Below are 17,833 nucleotides of genomic sequence, written 5' to 3' on the forward strand. Positions count from 1 at the left end.
CTGGTGTGGGATTTTACAAGATGGTCAGTGAATTCCTGATAGGGAGACTTGGTGAACACAGTCTCTTTCCAAAGGTCAAGGGTGAGATAGCTGTAGGTCTTGGAAATGACATCAAAAGTAGCCTTGGCTAGAAAGGGGAAGACAACAGGAGCAGGTTGGTGGATTCTGCTGACAAGACCCCAGGTGCAGATAGCAACTGTTGCACTCCTAGGAACCGAGAGAGGCCACTTGGGGCCGGTCTATCATGCATTAGGAGGGCCTTCCTCTCTCTGAAAATATGCCAGCCACACACTGAGTATGATAGGGCAGAGCTGAGAGAGGTTTCTAGGTTCTTCACATGGAAGCTTAGAACATTGATTTCAGCCTTTTGTTGCTTTTCAGTTTTAATGTATTTAAAACTTTAAATTGGTCTCTAAGCATTGATGTGCTTATACTCATGAGTTTAATGTGTTGTATCTTTATTACCATTTAGTTTCTTCCTTTTTCTAATACTTCCTGTTACTTTGACTCATGGATTGTTGGAAGTGTATTGTCTTAATTTCCAAACATTTGGGGACTTTTCTAGATTGTTATATTATCAGAGAACATATTATGAATTATTTTAGTTCTTTTAAATTTGCTGACGCTTGTTTTGTATCGTAGTATATGGCTAAGTCTTATAAGTTTTCCATATGGCCTGAAAAGAACAAGTATTCCCTAGAATAGTGTTCTCTATATGGTAAGTATGTTAAATGTGTTCATTACGTTTGATATCTTTTATGTATTCACTGGTGTCTTTTGTCTACCTGTTCTGTCATCTTTCAAGAGAGATGTGTTTCTCTTCTACTTTTTGCGTTACTGTTTTGCAACTACATTCTGTATTTTTTAAGGACTGTAGTACATTGTAATATTTATACAGTCCATATTTACCTTGATATTTATCCATTCTGATGCTCTTCCTTTTTCTGGATTTCTGTGCTTTCTCCTGTAATCAGTTCTTCAAGATTTTTCTTGTTTTGCTTAGTCTGCATAGGTCCCTGTGCAGCACATTGTTTTTAATGTATGTAACATTTTCTTGAATGTCTTGGAGGACACTTGCACTTACTCTAAAACTTTCTTCTGTTTCCTACCATAATTTGGTTATTTAGCAGTGAAGTGGATTATCTTTTCCTATTTGTGTTCTTTTTTGTGCCTTTCAGAGGTTTTCAGATTTTTGTTGAATGTTTTATATGCTTATATTTACAAATGAGGGGGTAGATCAGAGATTGTGGAAACAAATGTCATCTGGGGCTAGGCAGGTAATGTAAACGTCAAGTGGGATAAAAACATTACATTTGGAAGATAGGCTCCATCAACCGCAGTGGCCACTGTCTGCTTACTCAGCTAATTGGTGATGTGCCAATTCAAGCCCCATGTTTTGAAATCTTCAGTTTCCCGTGACATGCTAGAAAAATCATAGGGAGTATGGTGAAATTTCCTGAAATTTACACATTGACAACTACATCACTTTGAAAAACACAAATACAAATCACAAAGGGCATCACTTTGCCAGTTTGCCACTGTGGCCTAGATTCCTCTGGTAGCTGGAGTATCGTTACCCAACCCGGGTGGAAAGCCCTATTCCTCAGAATTGAATGCAGGCATTGCTTATAGGAGCTCTTGATTTTTGACAATGTGGTTCAGAGATCCCTCTATTGTGATGAAGTGGTTTATTATTTGATTTTAAGGCTTTCTGCTACTCCTGGCAGCCGTTTCAAGAGGCCTTGGGCACTGTCTTGTTTAATCTCACCCATTCGGTTCTGCAGGTACCCTGTGTAGAAGTCTCGGTCCAGAGAACTTTGTTTTCTGTGTTTTTTAAATTTATTTTTATTTTTTAAAATGTTATATTTGAGAGCGAGCGAGCAAGGGAGGGGTGGAGATGGAGGGCAGAGGATCCCAAGCAGGCTCCACCTGATAGCACAGAGCCTGATGTGGGGCTCAAACTCACCAACTGTGAGGTCATGACCTGAGCCAAAACCAAGAGCAGATGCTTAACTGACTGAGCCACCCAGGCGCCCTCCCCGTTTTAAAAAATTTTACTTATTTTGAGAGAGAGCAAGCAGGGAAGGGGCAGAGAAAGGGAGAGAGAATCCCAAGCAGGCTCCACAATGTCAGCACAGAGCCCAGTGTGGGGCTAGAACTCATGAACCATGAGATCATGACCTGAGCCAAAGTCAGAGGCTTAACCCACTGAGCCCCCCAGGAACCCGTGAACTATGCTTTTTTTTTTTTTAATTTTCTTTCTTTGTTTCTTTAATATAATTTATCGTCAAATTCACTTCCATACAACACCCAGTCTTCATCTCAACAAGTGCCTTCCTCAACGCCCATCACCTACTTTCCCTTCTTCCCCACCCCTCATTAACCTGCAGTTTGTTCTCTGTATTTAAGAGACTCTTGTGGTTTGCCTCCCTCCCTCTCTGTTTGTAACTATTTTTTCCCCTTCCCCTCCCCCATGGTCTTCCGTTAAGTTTCTCAAGATCCACATACGAGTGAAAACATATGGTATCTGTCTTTCTCTGTATGACTTATTTCACTTAACATAATACCCTCCAGTTCCATCGATGTTGCTGCAAATGGCATGTTTTCATTCTTTCTCATTGCCACGTAGTATTCCATTCTATATATAAATCACATCTTCTTTTATCCATTCATCAGTTGATGGACATTTAGGCTCTTTCCATAATTTGGCTATTGTTGAAAATGCTGCTATAAACATTAGGATACATGTGCCCATGTGTATCAGCACTCCTGTATCCCTTGGGTAAATTCCTAGCAGTGCTCTTGCTGGGTCATAGGATAGTTCTATTTTTAATTTTTTGAGGGACCTCCACACTGTTTTCCAGAGCAGCTGCACCGGTTAGCACTCCTAGCAGCAGTGCAAGAGGGTTCCTCACCAGCATCTCTAGTCTCCTGATTTGTTCATTTTAGCCACTCTGACCGGTGTGAGGTGGTATCTCAGTGTGGCTTTGATTTGTATTTCCTTGATGAGGAGTAACGTTGAGCATCGTTTCATATGTCTGTTGACCATCTGGATGTCTTCTTTGGAAAAGTGTCTATTCATGTCTTCTACTCATTTCTTCACTGGATTATTTGTTTTTCAGGTGTGGAGTTTGGTAAGTTCTTTATAGATTTTGGATACTAGCCCTTTATTCAGTATGTCATTTGCAAATAATCTTCTCCCATTCTGTCGGTTGCCTTTTAGTTTGTTGATTGTTTCCTTTGCAGTGCAGAACTTTTTATCTTGATGAAGTCAAGTAGTTCATTTTTGCTTTTAATTTCCTTGCCTTTGGAGATGTGTCAAGCAAGAAATTGCTGCAGCTGAGGTCAAAGAGGTTGTTGCCTGTTTTCTGTAGACTTTTGATGGTTTCTGTCAGAACTATGCTTTTTGATTCTTATATTGGGCACAGATATGGAGGTCAGTAGCTTTGAGAGCAAGATACCAGGAGCTTATTTTGTAACCTGTTCAACTATGGATGTTTTTCCTCCTCCTCCAGATCTAACCTCCTCCCCACCCCCCACCCCCATCCCCCGACCTGATTTCTGGAAAGCATACTTTTTCAAAGATCTTTTTTTTCTACTTTCATATATTATTGTTCTTCGACTGTTTTAGAGTTTGTTGTCAGCCTTTTCCCATCTGCTGTAATCATCCAGAAGTGCCTCACTATTCTTAGCTTCCCAGGAATACTGTAAATTTAGTCTTATATCAATGAAATTTTAGGTAGAAGTACAGAAAAACAGCTGTGTGTGTGTGTGTGTGTGATGCTTAAAAGTGTTGGTGGTGAAAGATGTAGCCAGTTAACAATTTATGTTTGCCACAGAAGGTTTTGTAAGAAAAGCACCTGAGCACTGGGATGTAAGTTCTTGCCTTATTTAGATTTCTGCCTCATTATTTATTACATTTTCATATTTTTAGGATATTTTCCATATTTCACTGATACTTCAAATGTTTTTATTCCAGGGTTTGTCTTTTTTACATAACCTAACATTAACAGAGGCAAAAACCTTTCCCTTTAATTTGTTTTTGAATTTGTCTTGATGTTTGCTTTCTGTAGGTTCTACATGAAACATTTCCTCAACACACATTCCTCATGAATGGTCTCATTCAAGGTGTAAAGGTAAGAATGGTTTTTGTGTGGTTCACAAGGAACCAAAGGCAGGAATCCTTAGTAGTTTAACTCTGGAAGTTTAAATGGGATGTAGGGAAATAATCAGTATTTGTTCTGGAGACCTAAAGTGTGGGGAAATAGGTTCTGCTTACATAAATGGGTTAGGAAAAAGTTTAGGGCGGAAAGCCACCCCCATAGCACCTGAGGTTAGCTAGCAAGCTATTGTAATGGGATCATAAGTAATTTGTTCTATCACCTACAGGCAATTACTTTCCATCTGATGTCAATGTACTATTGTACTTTGATCACAAACTCCACTTGCCTCCCAGACCCTTTACACAAGTTAGTGATTACAACTTGATTATTTTCTTCACATTCACCACATGTGTAAGATCTTGAGTGCTCAATCAATACAGAGACAAAACTCCAGTTTGGACATTAGCCTCTCTTGTATTCAATTCTGCATCTGCTCTCTTGTTGGACAAGAGAAAACTCCAGACTCTTAGTCTGTGACACTAAAGCTAAACTTTTAACTGGATTATCAATGTCAAAGTGAAATGCAATCCAAGTCCATAAGGCATTGAATGGTTTACTTGTAAAAGCACTTTATAAAGAGTTTAATTTTGTGAGCTTTTAATTGCCCTGCCTGTCAACAGAATAAAATGGATAAATATTCTTGTCTTCTTTTGAGACAGATTCTGATATTGAGGAAGAAGGCAGCATCAACATTTAGTTGGCTGTATAGTCTTTTGTCAAGGCTGGTGTTCTAGTCACAACTGAGTTCTCAACCACTTCACCCTTAATACATTGTTTAAAAAAATTTTTTTTTAATTTTTATTCATTTTTGAGAGACAGACCGTGAGCGGGGGAGGGGCAGAGAGAGGGAGACACAGAATCGGAAGCAGGCTCCAGGCTCTGAGCTGTCAGCCCAGAGCCCGACGCGGGGCTCGAACCCATGAACTGTGAGATCATCTGAGCTGAAGTCAGATGCTTAACTGACTGAAACCCCCGGGTGCCCCGACCCTCAATTCATTATTTAAATTTTAATGTGATATTTATCAGAAAAGCTTATAAATAAGAGGTTAAAGTATAATGTTATATTCTACTCCCACTTCACAGTATAGTACACAGGTATAGCGTCTGATTCCTTCCCAGTTTAGATGGTACTGATCTGTGAACTAACACACTTAAAATTATGCCCTAATAATTTGCTGAATTTACATCTTTGAGCAGCATTATTTGTAATAAATACTGTTTATTCTTTGCCTATTTTCAAAAAGTATTTGAGAATGCTTACAATAATAGCATAAGTAAAATGGCGTCTTAAATAAAGGTTGAAGCAAGTTTTCAGTCCTCATTGAGAAGAGGAGTGTTATCAGGAACCTGGCATGTGGTGGCACCTGGGGGGTTCAGTCAGACCGTTGATTTCGGCCCAGGTCATGATCTCACAGTTTGTGAGCTTGAGCCCCATGTTGGGCTCTCCACTGACAGTGTGGAGCCTGCTTGGGATTCTCTCCCTTTCTCTCTGCCCCTCCTCTGCTTGTGCTCGCTTTCTCTCTCCCTCCCTCCCTCCCTCCCTCCCTCCCTCTCTCTCTCTCTCTCTCTCTCTCTCTCTCTGTAATAAGTAAACTTAAAAAAAACCTTTAAAAAAAAAAAAAGCGAAATCTGGCAAGTGGGCCTTTAAGCACCAGTTTTAGATTAGCATAGATCAAAAGGAAAATTAAATGAGAGAAAGCATTGATAAATATACAACATAAATTTATCCTTACAGCAGATTCTTGGGGAAGTTAATCTATAATCTATTGTCATGTGGACCAGCTACTAAAATGTGTTTTAGTCTGGTTCTGCAGAGTAAAATCAACTGGATGTATACTCTGAAGCCAAGCAGTATGCTGCACTTTGACCTAGAGACACTAACAGTGTTATTCTAAAAATATGTAAAATAAAAGGTATTTGGATTGATTCAGGGGCTTAGACAAGGACTTAGGCAACTTAGGTAAATATTGAACTTGACCTTATTGAGCTTTACTGGAACTTTAATGATTGGTTATTGTGTCAGGGATATGGATGTGACAGCACCTACATCAAAGTAGCTCGAATTGGATAGCTTAATGCGTGTGTAAGTACAGTGCAAGGAATGTGGCTTCAGATTGCTTCAGCTTTAAGTCTGTGTTCTGCACTTAGTACCTGTGATTTAGCTTCTCTGACCTCAGTTTCATTATTCATGAAATGAGAAAGATAAAAGATCTTCTAACAGGGTGATCATACAGATTAAATGAGCTGGTATATAAGCTGTTAGCACAATACCTCTGAGTGCCGAATAATAAATGTTGCAAAGAGAAATATGTAAAAACAAAAACTATTAGAAGGAAATCTTGATGACCATTTTCTTAACTATTTTTGGGAAAAGATTTTCTTTTCTTAGAAAAAATATATAAAGGAAAAGATTGAGTCATTTACATCAGTATTTTAACTTTGGTAAGTCAAACCACCATCATAAAAATGAACAGACAAATGACAAAACGTGTTATTTGCAACATGTATAGTAGACGGAGGACCACATAGAAGTGCCTTCCAGGTAAAACCATAGGAAAGTTACTGATATCCCAGAAGGGCAAGGAGGGATGTAGGCTGCCAGTTTACAAAAGATGTCAGTGTAAAAATAAGATTATCACTAGTAAGCAATGGATCCCAAATGGAAGGAGATTATATTTTCACATAAGCATTGGTAGAAAAGTTTAAACTGACAATAACTAGTTCAGTTTGTGGTAAATGGGGTCCCCGTACATGACTGATGAGAGAGTTAAGTTGGTATAGCTTTCCTAGAAGGCAGCGTTTTAGTAACCTCACAATATTCACTAATTTTAACAAAGGCTGTTCCATTTCTAGAAAATTGTTCTAATCAATAGAGTTATTCAAAGATTCAGGTAAAGGGCTGTTTGTAATAGTAAACATGGAAACCATTAAAATGGCTTAAAATTAGAAGAATAAGTACTTTGCAGCACAGGCATATGATGTAATAGCACATAAAGAACACGTTTCTGAAGACTACCATATAATGTGTGAGACAGAAAGGATATAGAGCTACAGTGTGGTTTTGCTTTGGTTTTTACCAAAATACATGTGTATAAGCAGGGGGAAAACCTGATTAAAAAGGAGTCCCCTGAAGTTTGAAACCATGTGAATGGATAATTTTTAGTTTTCTTCTTTATATTCTTTCTTTGTAGATTTTCTACAGTTAATTTATACTTCGTAAGTTTATAATCGTGATGCATGGGTGAGAAGGCTTTTATTTGGGGTGACTACCAGTAAAGGATACAAGAGGAGGGGCACCTGAGTGGCTCCGTCGGTTAAGCGTCCAACTTGGGCTCAGGTCATGATCTCACGGTTCATGGGTTCCAGCCCCATGTCGCAGTCTGTGCTGACAGCTCAGAGCCTGGAGCCTGCTTCAGATTCTGTGTGTCTCTCTCTCTTTCTACTCCTTCCCTGCTCACACTGTCTCTCTCTCTCTCACTCTCAAAAATTAGAAAAAAAATTAAAAAAAAATTTTTTTAAGTTAACATGCCAAACTAAGTTCCTGGTCTTCCCCTCAAGCCTGACCTGCTCACAAGCCTTCCTCATTTCAATTACTGGTCATGCCATTCTTGCTCGTATCAAAATCCCTGGAGTCATCTTGACTCCTTCTCTTCCCAAATCTATTCCATCAACAGATTCTGTGGTTCTACCTTCAAAGTAGGTCTGTAATGAAAATACTACCTGGTTTCAGTAGAGGTCCTGATACAATATAAGCCAGCTCATGGTATCGCTAACCAGTCCCATGCCCACTCCACTTTCTTCTCTGGCATCACCTCTGTTCTCTGCACTCCCACTGACCATAGCTTCCTCAGCTTGTGCTTGCTTGAGTGCTCTGCAGGTTCTGTTTATTCTGCTTGATTCTTTCTCCCAGATACTGGCCTCACTCCCTAACCTTTAACTCTTCACCCAGGTGTCATTTTTTAGTGAAGCCTTTACTGTCTGTTGTCTTGAATAATGTAACCTAGTCTCATCACTTCCAGTCTCCCTTCTCTGCTTTGTTTTTCTCCAGAAACATTATAATCTCACCTCTGACATGCTGTATATTCTGCTTTATCTTGTTACTGTTTGTCCTTCTCACCCTTCCTCTTTTAGACTGGAAGCTTCTGGAAAGCATGAATTTTTGTCTACTCCTGTCCCCAGAGGTTAGAACAGTTCTTGGCAAATGATAGGTGCTCATAAATATTATTGACTTAACATTTCTTTCCAGTCTTTTTCTCTGCATTTTTAAATAGTCAAGATCCAGCTCACATGGAGACTGTAACTATTTATCTTTGTTCTTGTATCAGCAGTCACTAATGATATAATAATTTCTCCATGACATTAGAAACTATATGAAATCTAGGCACCCCTCTTTTTACACATCCTGGTATGCACAAATTCCAGTTACTAAAGTTCAGTTAAAAAATACCAGCCCATTATCGTGGTGTATTAACTTTGAGTAACTGCTTGCAGTAGGAACTGCTCCTGGCTCCTCAGTCCACAGGACGCTAGTAACAGATGAACATCATCATCAGTGTCCATTCATGGCATTTCAAAATGTCAGTGACTGGTCTGAGTTCGTGCACAGACAACAAAGCGTGTGATTGTGTTGCCTCCTTGTCTCCAGTGATAAACCCACATGACAGTTTACAGAAACAGATCCGTGAAAAGGAATTGGCCAACAAGGATGGAAGTGCAGTGAAGAAATAATCACAGATAATGGTAGAAGCGGTATTTGGATAGAACCTCTGCAGAATTCTAGAAGAAATAAGCTGACAGGGGCACACAGCCAAAAGGACTTAGCAAAGATATACTTGTCAGCATAAATGAGAAGAACGGTATGATGAGCAGGATGAAGGTGTCCCAGTGGAGGTGATGTCCGCAAAATGCTTCACATTAAAGGGACTCACAGAGATGGTATTTCGTGACATTGAAAACACAAAGCATAGAATGTTGAAAGTTGATCTGAATTTAGAAAAGTTGTGTGGCAGTTTGCCAGTGCATAGAAGATACTGCATATCACATGTTACTTGGCTTAGGAAGAAGGCAGGCACTGTTCAAATGACTCTTGGTAAGTTTTTATAAGGAAATAAAACACTTTATTTCTTAAGATTTCAAGTTACAGTGTAAATACTAGTTTTTGCTATTTTCATTTTGCTAATATTAAGAGATTATATATATAAAGATTTTAGTTTTTTAATATTTTTTTTCAGAGAGAGAGTGTGGGGGAGGGGCAGAGGCAGAGAGAGAGAGGGAGAGAGAGAGAGAGAGAGAGAGAGAGAGAGAGAGTGTGTGTGTGTGTGTGTGTGTGTGTGTGTGTGTGTGTCCCAAGCAGGCTCCACGCTCATCATAGACCCCGACACAGGGCTCGATCCCACAACTGTGAGATCATAATCTGAGCCAAAATCAAGAGTTGGACACTCAGCTGACTGAGCTACCCAGGTGCCCCAAGAGACTTATTTTAACAAATAGATTCACATGACTATGGGGCTGACAAGTCTGAAATAATGTAGGGCTGACTTAACTCAGGAAGGAGTTAATGCTCCAGTCCTGAGGCAGAACTCTTTCTTCTGGAAACTTTAGATTTCTTAAGGCTGTCAGCTGATTGGAGTAGCCTCCCCCCGCCATATTATTAAGGGAACCCTTTATTTTAGAGCCACTGTTTTAGGCGTTAACCAGAGCTACGCAATATCTTTACAGAAACACCCACACTAGCACTTGATTAAATAATGGTATCATAGCCTAGCCAAGGTGACTCCTAAAACTAACTGTCACATTTGTTTTAGCTACACTTTGTCAAAAATGCAACACTAAGCTGAGATGCCTTGGTTTCACTTGGCAGATGAAGTCTAGTTACGGCTCCTGGTTAATAGGAGCAGGTGGAGTGACTGTAATAATTTTCTTCATTAAGACCAGTCGGTCTGATGGCCCAGTGTCTGCCTTGAAATTTCTTGAAACTTCTTTCTTTTGCATGTTTTATATTTATTACAAAATTAGATATCTTTAGCAGTGTCCCAGACTAAGCGGGCCACATGTCCGAGTTTACACCTGGAGTGATCACTATGAAGAGGGTGGCTTTAAAGCAGGCAGTCATGATCTTGTCTGGCTTTAACGTCACAGAAGCCAGCTCAGGGCATGGCCACAGGGGGTCACCTACAGATGGGCTGCTTCTCAGTCTAGACTTGGCCATCAACTCTGATGAAGGAGAAGGCGTGTAGACCCTCTTCCATGATGCTCTTCCAGGGGATTAAATGTCAAGTTCCTGTATTCCAGGAGCTGCTGCTCAACTGTCATCTTGCCATTTACATGAATTAAGTCATAGCTTAGCATAAGCACATACAGAAACTTTTGGCTGATGTTTTTAAGAATTACAAAACAAAAAACCAAGATAGGTATCTTTAAAGTTTCTTCAAGCTGCTCTTTGGTGTTAGTAAGTACAGAGAGCTTTTCCTACACACACATGTGTGCATGTGTGCAGAATAATTCTTGCTTAATTTGGACAAGAACTTGAATAAAGATTGTCCTTTCTGTTATCTATAAATAAAATTATTAAACCACCTACTTGAGAGATGACTCATCAATTTTCAGTGCAGACTTTTTATGACAGACTGCTGATTTATCCATTGAAGAAAACATGTAAGAGTACTCACAAGTAGGTAAGACTAGTTCTTTGCTTTGGGTTGGAAACCTGGAAATATTAACAGATTGCTTCAATAACTGGTTTGAACTGTGGGCTTTAGGGTTAGGACTCGGTCCTGGAGCCACCGCGCACTGAGCTGAATGCTGCCTCTGCCGCTATGAGCCTCAGGCCGGTGGTCGGCCCTATAGCAGCATCTACCTCACAGGGGAAGACACGTGAGAAAGGCCAGGAGGAGTTTGGCAAATGTGGATGCTAGCTGTTGCTGTTGTTAGTACTTTAAAACCTATACTGAACTTTCTTGGAATCAGAGTTTGAAGAATCAGTGGCCCTACTACTTCTAAAATTAAGGAAAAGTCTGTTTACTTATGTTTTATTTACAGCAATTTATTTCACTTTAGTCTGCTTTTGTTTCTTTTATTGAATATTCCCTACTTCTCTCCCTTTACCTCAGAACAAGACAAAACACCCTAGCCCTCCTGCCCATATTGTTCTTTCCTTGAAGTCTCTGGCATCAGCTGTTCTTTGATCCTTCTCCTGCTTTGCGCATTCACTCTTCCAGACTTTAATTGAATTAAAAGCACTTTATATATCACACTTCTCATTTGCCCTCTTGCACTGATGGACGTGTACCCTGGGAAGGGAGGCTCTGTACTGTGCAGGGTCTCTGTGGGTCCTTGGTCAGAAAGGTGACCTTGTTTTAATATTGTTTTTATGTGAAAATATTCTTTTAAGTTTGTTTATTTTGAGAGAGGGAGGAAGGGAGGGAGAGAATCCCAAGCAGGATCCATACTGTCAGCCCAGAGCCTGACAAGGGGCTCGAACTCACGAACCATGAGATCATGACCTGAGCCGAAATAAAGAGTTGGATGTTCAACCGACTGAGCCACCTAGGTCCCTTTATGTGAAAATACTTGTCAATTATATAAATAACACAATTCTATTGAAGTAGGATTTTTGTCTTTCATCTTTTAAGAAATGCAAGATAAAAGTCATTATTAGTGAATTACTGTATGAAAGATCAAAATGAATCTAACTTTGGGGTAACCAAGTACATGTCGCAAGTTCCTCATTGCTTATTAAAGAATACTGAAAATTTGTCATAGAATGTGAACTTTTTCACGGAAAAGTTTTTAGCAGTAGTTAAAAGACTTTGTATTTTATTCTTCATTGGTGCCAGTGCTCCCTCAAATGCATTCGTGAGGTTAATTATACTGTAAAGGAAAACAAAAAGCCGTCTTTAGTTTTAAAAATATTCACACAAACTGTTTTAGTCAAATATTTACCAACAGGAAAACGTACACTTAAAACTTCCGTGATGGCTATATTAAGTGTAAAATTTATGCATGGGTGCTTCAAATGAGTTGTATTTATCATTCTTTGTATGCTTCACAATGTTTATTGGATAATTGTATTTAATTGAACAATAAACTCTGATTGCTGTTTTGTCACTTTAGAGGCTAAAGTCATGTCAGAATTATTGGCCAGTTAATTATGCCACCTTAAACACCCGTGTCCACTGGGAAGCTAACTTACTGACGTGGCTGTGCTGAACCGTTGGTGAATTTCACCATCTGTGCCTGGACGCCTGCACATCGTGTTATATCTAGTCCTGGTTGGGTTATGATAAGCATGGCATCAGCTGACCCTCATTATTTTTGGATCTCATATTTCCAGTCCACCTACTCGCTGAGTTTGTGACCCCCAGATCAACACAGTGCTTTTGTGGTCATTTATGCACTGGGGTGAGGGGAGAAGTGTGAGTGCCCAGCCATTTGTTCGAACTTCCATCTAGTTGTTTCAGGTCTTATAACCGTACATCTGTCTTTCTTGTGGTCCACTTAGTGCCACATATTTTGCATCTTTGTGCCTTTTATTGGTGATTTGGCTGTTTAAAATGTCCCCGTGTGTAGTACTGACTACTATCTTGAAGTGCAAGAGGTCTGTGATGTGCCTTACAGAGAGAATGCTGCCAGATAAGCCTCATTCAGGCATGAGCTGTAGTGCTGTTGACTGAGAATTCAGTGTTCATAAGTCAACAATGTGTATTAAAGTGTCTTTAAACAGAAACACACGTAAATCACGGTTGTGTGTTGGTCAGTAAATGACACTAGGTGACCAGACGCTTGCAGGAACCTGACACTGTTTCCTCGAGGAGCAGTCGTTGCCTATTCTGTAATTCAGTGTCTGTGGCAGCCTTACAGAACATAACTACTGTGAATGGTGGGAATCAGTTGTATTTCTGATGAAGATGAGGGCTTTGAGGTCTGCCTCTCAGGTCTGTCTGGTGTTAAGTTTTAAACATTTTGTTCTCATTTGCAAATTGTATCCTGCATCATTAGTACTGAAGAAGTACCTGCCCAATCCATCAGGGTACAAATGTCCTCAATCTGCTGCTCTGACAATGTGCACTAATAGAATTTCAGGCCAGACTGGGTAGTGAAGAAGTACCTGGGAGAGGAGAAAGTCTTTGATTTTTAGGAAATTCAGGTTTTCCAAAGAGGCAAGTACAAGTTGGCCCTTGAACAACCCGGGTTTGAATTGCATGGGTCCCCTTGTACGCAGGTACTTTTCTCGTTTTTGACAAATGCAGTACGGTACTGTAAATATATTTTCTCTTCCTTAAGGTTTTCTTAACCTTTTCTGTAGCTTTATTGTAAGAATATGGTATATGATACATAAAACATACAAAATATTGTTAATTGTTTATGTTCTCAGTAAAGCTTCTGGCTAACAGTCGGCTGTTAGTAGCTCACTTTTGGGGGAGTCAGAAGTTAGATATGGACTTTTGACTGCATAAGATGGTGGGTGTTGGTGCCCCAATCCTTGTGTTCTTCAGGGGTGAACTGTATGAGATTGTATTTTAGCATCTTAAAGTTATTTTCAGTATCTATTATTGTTACTAAGAATTTGATTTGAATAATATTTTTAATGGATAGATTAAATTACCATTTAAATTCATAATCTCGAAGACAGTACCTTTTTTCTGTTAAAACCATGTATTATTATTTTATTCAAAAAAATTTTTTTAACGTTTGTTTATTTTTGAGACAGAGACAGCATGAGTGGAGGAGGGGCAGAGAGAGAGAGAGGGAGACAGAGAATCCGAAGCAGGGTCCCTGCTGTCAGCACAGAGCGCAATGCAGGGCTTGAACTCACAAACTGAGATCATGACCTGAGCCAAAGTCGGAAGCTTAACCGACTGAGCCACCCAGGCACCCTAGCTATGCATTATTTTAAATATAACTTTAATACTTGGCCTTCTCCTGTCTTTTGTTTAAAAATGGCATACATTCCATATTTTAAAGCGTTGTGTGAAGTCGAATCAGAACTGTCCAGAAACTTTCCCAGAGCTCTTTAAAGAGTTTTTGTTACTAGTTTTGTGATAGTAGTGGATTTTCACTGCCTTGTCCTCTTAAATTTCTTTACATGCAGGCTCTAGGCTCTGAGCCATCAGCACAGAGCCCAACGCAGGGCTGAAACACACAAGCCATAAGTTCATGACCTGACTGACGGATGCTCAACCAACTGGGCCACCTAGGCATCCCCCGCCTTTTTTTTAATGTTTGTTTATTTTTGAGAGAGAGCACACCAATGGGCAGAGGGGCAGAAAGAGAGAGGGAAAGAGAGAATCCCAAGCAGGCTCCACACTGTCCGCACAGAGCCTGATGCAGGGCTTGAATTCCTGAGCCGAGATCAAGAGTCAGATGCTTAACCATCTGAGCCCCCCAAGGACCTCTTGTTGACCAGTTCTATACTACCCACGTATGCAGGTACTTGATATTTTTAGAGAATTTTGAAGATTTTCTTTTTTAAAATTCATGAAACTGGTAGTCACAAGTCCTGAATTTAAGCCCCACTTTCTGCAGTTGCTTGGCTCTTAAAGGAACACCATTTAATTCTTGATGTTTACTGTCTTGACACAAGGACAGGCTAAATGGAAATCCATTGTGACTTAGAAATTAAATTACAAGATTTGATCGTGGGCTTGGATCAATATTTTATTTCAGAGGAGCTAAAAAGCTTTTCTCCTCACCCTGCCTGCCTTCCTTCCGTTGAGTCTTCCTCTCACCGACCCCCTTATTTCAGTGCACGTGTCTCCCAGCCAGTGGGTTCTAGGTTTACCTAGGGCTGATAGATCGGAATCCTGTTCCTTTTCTTGCCAGCAGTGTGACTTTGGTTTCCTCTTAAAGTTTAATTCAAATCTTTGAAAGCCCTTATTATGAGGCCTTGTGATAAGCACCAAGGGTACAGAGATGTGAAGAAACCGTCCTGAAAGAGAAGAAAGATAAATAACAAGTGTTAAAATTGCAGTGGAAGAGTTAGAAACGTACCAGGCGGGAGGAATTGGTTTTGCAGTCCACAAAAACCAGTGTGATTAATTCTGCTTGAGGAGCTAAGAGAAGTTAAGAGGAGGAGGTGCTTCTCCCCACGGTGTTGTAAAGAACGACTGGCAGTTTACCCAGCCCAACTGTGGGAAGTGTATGCAGGCACATTAAGGGCCCACAGGCACAAAGGAGGACGGTATGCTGGGAAAACTAGGAGGTGCTTCATACAGCCAAAGCATAGGATGTGTGTTAGGAGCCAGATTTTGGAGTGTCCTGTTGGTATGCTGTGCTGAGCAATTTCCAATACACAAAAGTAGATAATGAAATGAACACCTATGAACTCACCCAGTTTCACTACTCACCAACATTTTCCTACTCTTGTCTCATCTGTTTTCTCCCCTCCCAATTTTTTATAAAAGCAAAGTGCAGGTGTTCATTTCACCCCTGTATACCTGCTGACTTCTAGACTGTGCACAGTGGGAACCGCTGCAGGGTTTTAAAGAAGGGATCCGAGCAAGGTTTGCAGCTCATCAAAGGGAGCACATATTGTCTGGAGGACCAGGGTCAGGGACCAGGTAGCAAGTGAGAAAATACCTTCATTGGAGCAGTTGATTTAGAGCTATGCATATTTATTAAAATGAAATAAGTTTTGGCCTCTTCCCGTATGCTTGGTGTAAAAATATGTAAAATAGGTGTACATATTTCATATCCCCTCTTCTTCAGTTTCTCCTAAAAAACAAACTCTCCCCCCTTTTTTTCCTTTTCTAAAGCATGTTTAGAAATTTGTTAGAATGGTTTTTGTTGTATTTTTAAGTTCATTTTATTTCTGAGAGAGTGTGAGCAAGGGAGGGGCAGAGAGAGAGGGAGACAGGATCTGAAGCAGGTGCCGTGCTGACAGCAGAGAGCCTGATGTGGGGCTTGAACCCACAAACCGTGAGATCATGACCTGAACCAAAGTCAGACACTTAACTGACTGAGCCACCCAGGTGCCCCTAGAATGTTTTTAAATGATAATTTGCATTTAATGCTTCAAATTATTCTGTTTGGGGGCAAAAAAAAAAATAAATTGGAGCATTTAGAAAATAAGAATTACAAGTAATTGGGGGATCACATTGTACATTTGACCTTTGTTTCTGTTTTTTCTCTCCAGGGCCTGCTATCTTTTCTGAGTGCCCCCCTCATAGGCGCTCTGTCTGATGTGTGGGGGAGGAAACCCTTTCTCCTGGGCACCGTCTTCTTCACCTGCTTCCCAATTCCACTGATGAGGATCAGCCCGTGGTGAGTGGCTTGACCTTCCACCATCATGACTATCTGTTTTGGGTCACATGTGAATAATACATCCGCAGAGCATTTCTTAACTATTTCAAAGCAGTTGGTACCTGTGTTTTTATTTAATCTCTCTGATAATACTGAAAGCCAGTTTGGGCTTTAAGACATTTAAAGATGTTGCCATGAGGTTAATTAAAGGATTGGGTCCTGGGAGGGGGTGTACCATTTCTGTACTCAACCCTTGTGACTGCAAATGTGTTTGTGTCAGCTCACTGCTCTAGGGCACTGTATGAACAGTTTATATCAATAGACAGGAGTCACTTTTGAGTACATTGTAGTTATTAGACCAATAGCCTATTCTCACTCATAATAGGAATTTGAATTTGATCTCATTTTTCATGATAGAGAGTATTAACATGTAACCAAGTCTCTTCAGTTACCAAAGATGGGTTGGAATTTGTACCTGAGCTGTACCTTAGTTGTTTTTCTTAGTTGCAGAGGATGGTATTTGGCCAAAATGCTGAGATGTTCTTCATAAGGTGTAAAGAACACACCTTAGAATGGAAGGGGTTGTTGTTGTTTTAATGCAGTATTTATTGGCTTGGGTAAATGTCATTTGATTATCTCATAATTTTATGTCAATATTTGTTCCATTGTAAATATGTTGGGTACCCATGGTGGATCATTTTATTTTCTACCAGATGATGAATCTTATAAAATACTTTTTGATATTGAGTCTTTATGTCCAAGAACAAGTCATGCTTTTCTGATAAATGAGGGCTTTTTCTTTTAATTGTCCTCTCAATACCTTAAAATATTTTTCTTTAGATCTTTAAATGATTTTGCCTCTTCCCTTCCAGTTTTCATGCTGTTGCTTTTGCTACTTACATTGACTAATGAAGAATGTTAAATAAAAGTGATAATTGTGGACCTAACATTTTCATGTATATAAAGGAAATGTTACAGTGTTTCATCATTTAAGTATTAAGGTAGCTTTTGTTGAAAAATATTATCTATCACTATGATGAATTATATTAATGTATTTTCTAATCTTGAAATATCCTTTGCCCTAGGATAAATCCTACTTTTTGTTCTGTGAGATTTTGTTTGTTGGTATCTTAACAATATTTATTTAAAAGCATCTGTGCATATGATTGAAATTTTTAGTGTTAAATACATTAATACTTTTGTTATGATTTCTGCCTTTGTGTAGCTCTCTTAAAGTCATATGCTATATGTTTCTTTTTCTTAGCTAAAGCTAGGAAATTTTAAGTTTTTATTTCTCTTCTGTTGGCTACCTTTAAGATTATATCTTTACTTAATCCCCTTATTCTTTCATTTTTTCACCTGCATGTACTGACATCCTTTGAGCAATTACAAAATTGGTATGTTTCTACTTCTTCCCCATCCTGATTATC

The 17,833-nt window shown here is 39.5% G+C and overlaps 1 protein-coding gene, 1 long non-coding RNA gene and 1 other non-coding gene across 4 annotated transcripts in view; 1 reads left to right on the forward strand and 2 right to left on the reverse strand.

Annotated features, from left to right (window-relative positions):
• The window catches only part of SLC71A2 (solute carrier family 71 member 2), a 73,279-nt gene that overhangs the window by 37,905 nt on the left and 17,541 nt on the right, over window positions 1-17,833 (forward strand). The window contains exons 3-4 of one of the 2 annotated variants that reach the window (XM_078436129.2): window positions 4,074-4,136; window positions 16,297-16,424. In XM_078436129.2, the coding sequence (XP_078292255.2) occupies window positions 4,074-4,136; window positions 16,297-16,424 (191 nt within the window). The remainder of the gene's footprint in view (window positions 1-4,073; window positions 4,137-16,296; window positions 16,425-17,833) is intronic. The other variant, XM_078436130.2, reaches the window with a different exon arrangement.
• LOC132663960 (small nucleolar RNA SNORA64/SNORA10 family) lies at window positions 195-321 on the reverse strand. Its single transcript, XR_009603347.1, has one exon. It is a non-coding gene; the product is annotated as a small nucleolar RNA SNORA64/SNORA10 family (small nucleolar RNA).
• Window positions 14,503-17,833, reverse strand: part of LOC144614013 (uncharacterized) — a 64,788-nt gene continuing 61,457 nt past the window's right edge. Inside the window, exon 3 of the long non-coding RNA XR_013551553.2 lies at window positions 14,503-15,090. This is a non-coding gene — a long non-coding RNA (uncharacterized LOC144614013). The remainder of the gene's footprint in view (window positions 15,091-17,833) is intronic.

Source organism: Panthera onca, chromosome D4, assembly GCF_046562875.1.
Source record: "Panthera onca isolate mPanOnc1 chromosome D4, mPanOnc1 haplotype 2, whole genome shotgun sequence".
NCBI lineage: Eukaryota > Metazoa > Chordata > Mammalia > Carnivora > Felidae > Panthera > Panthera onca.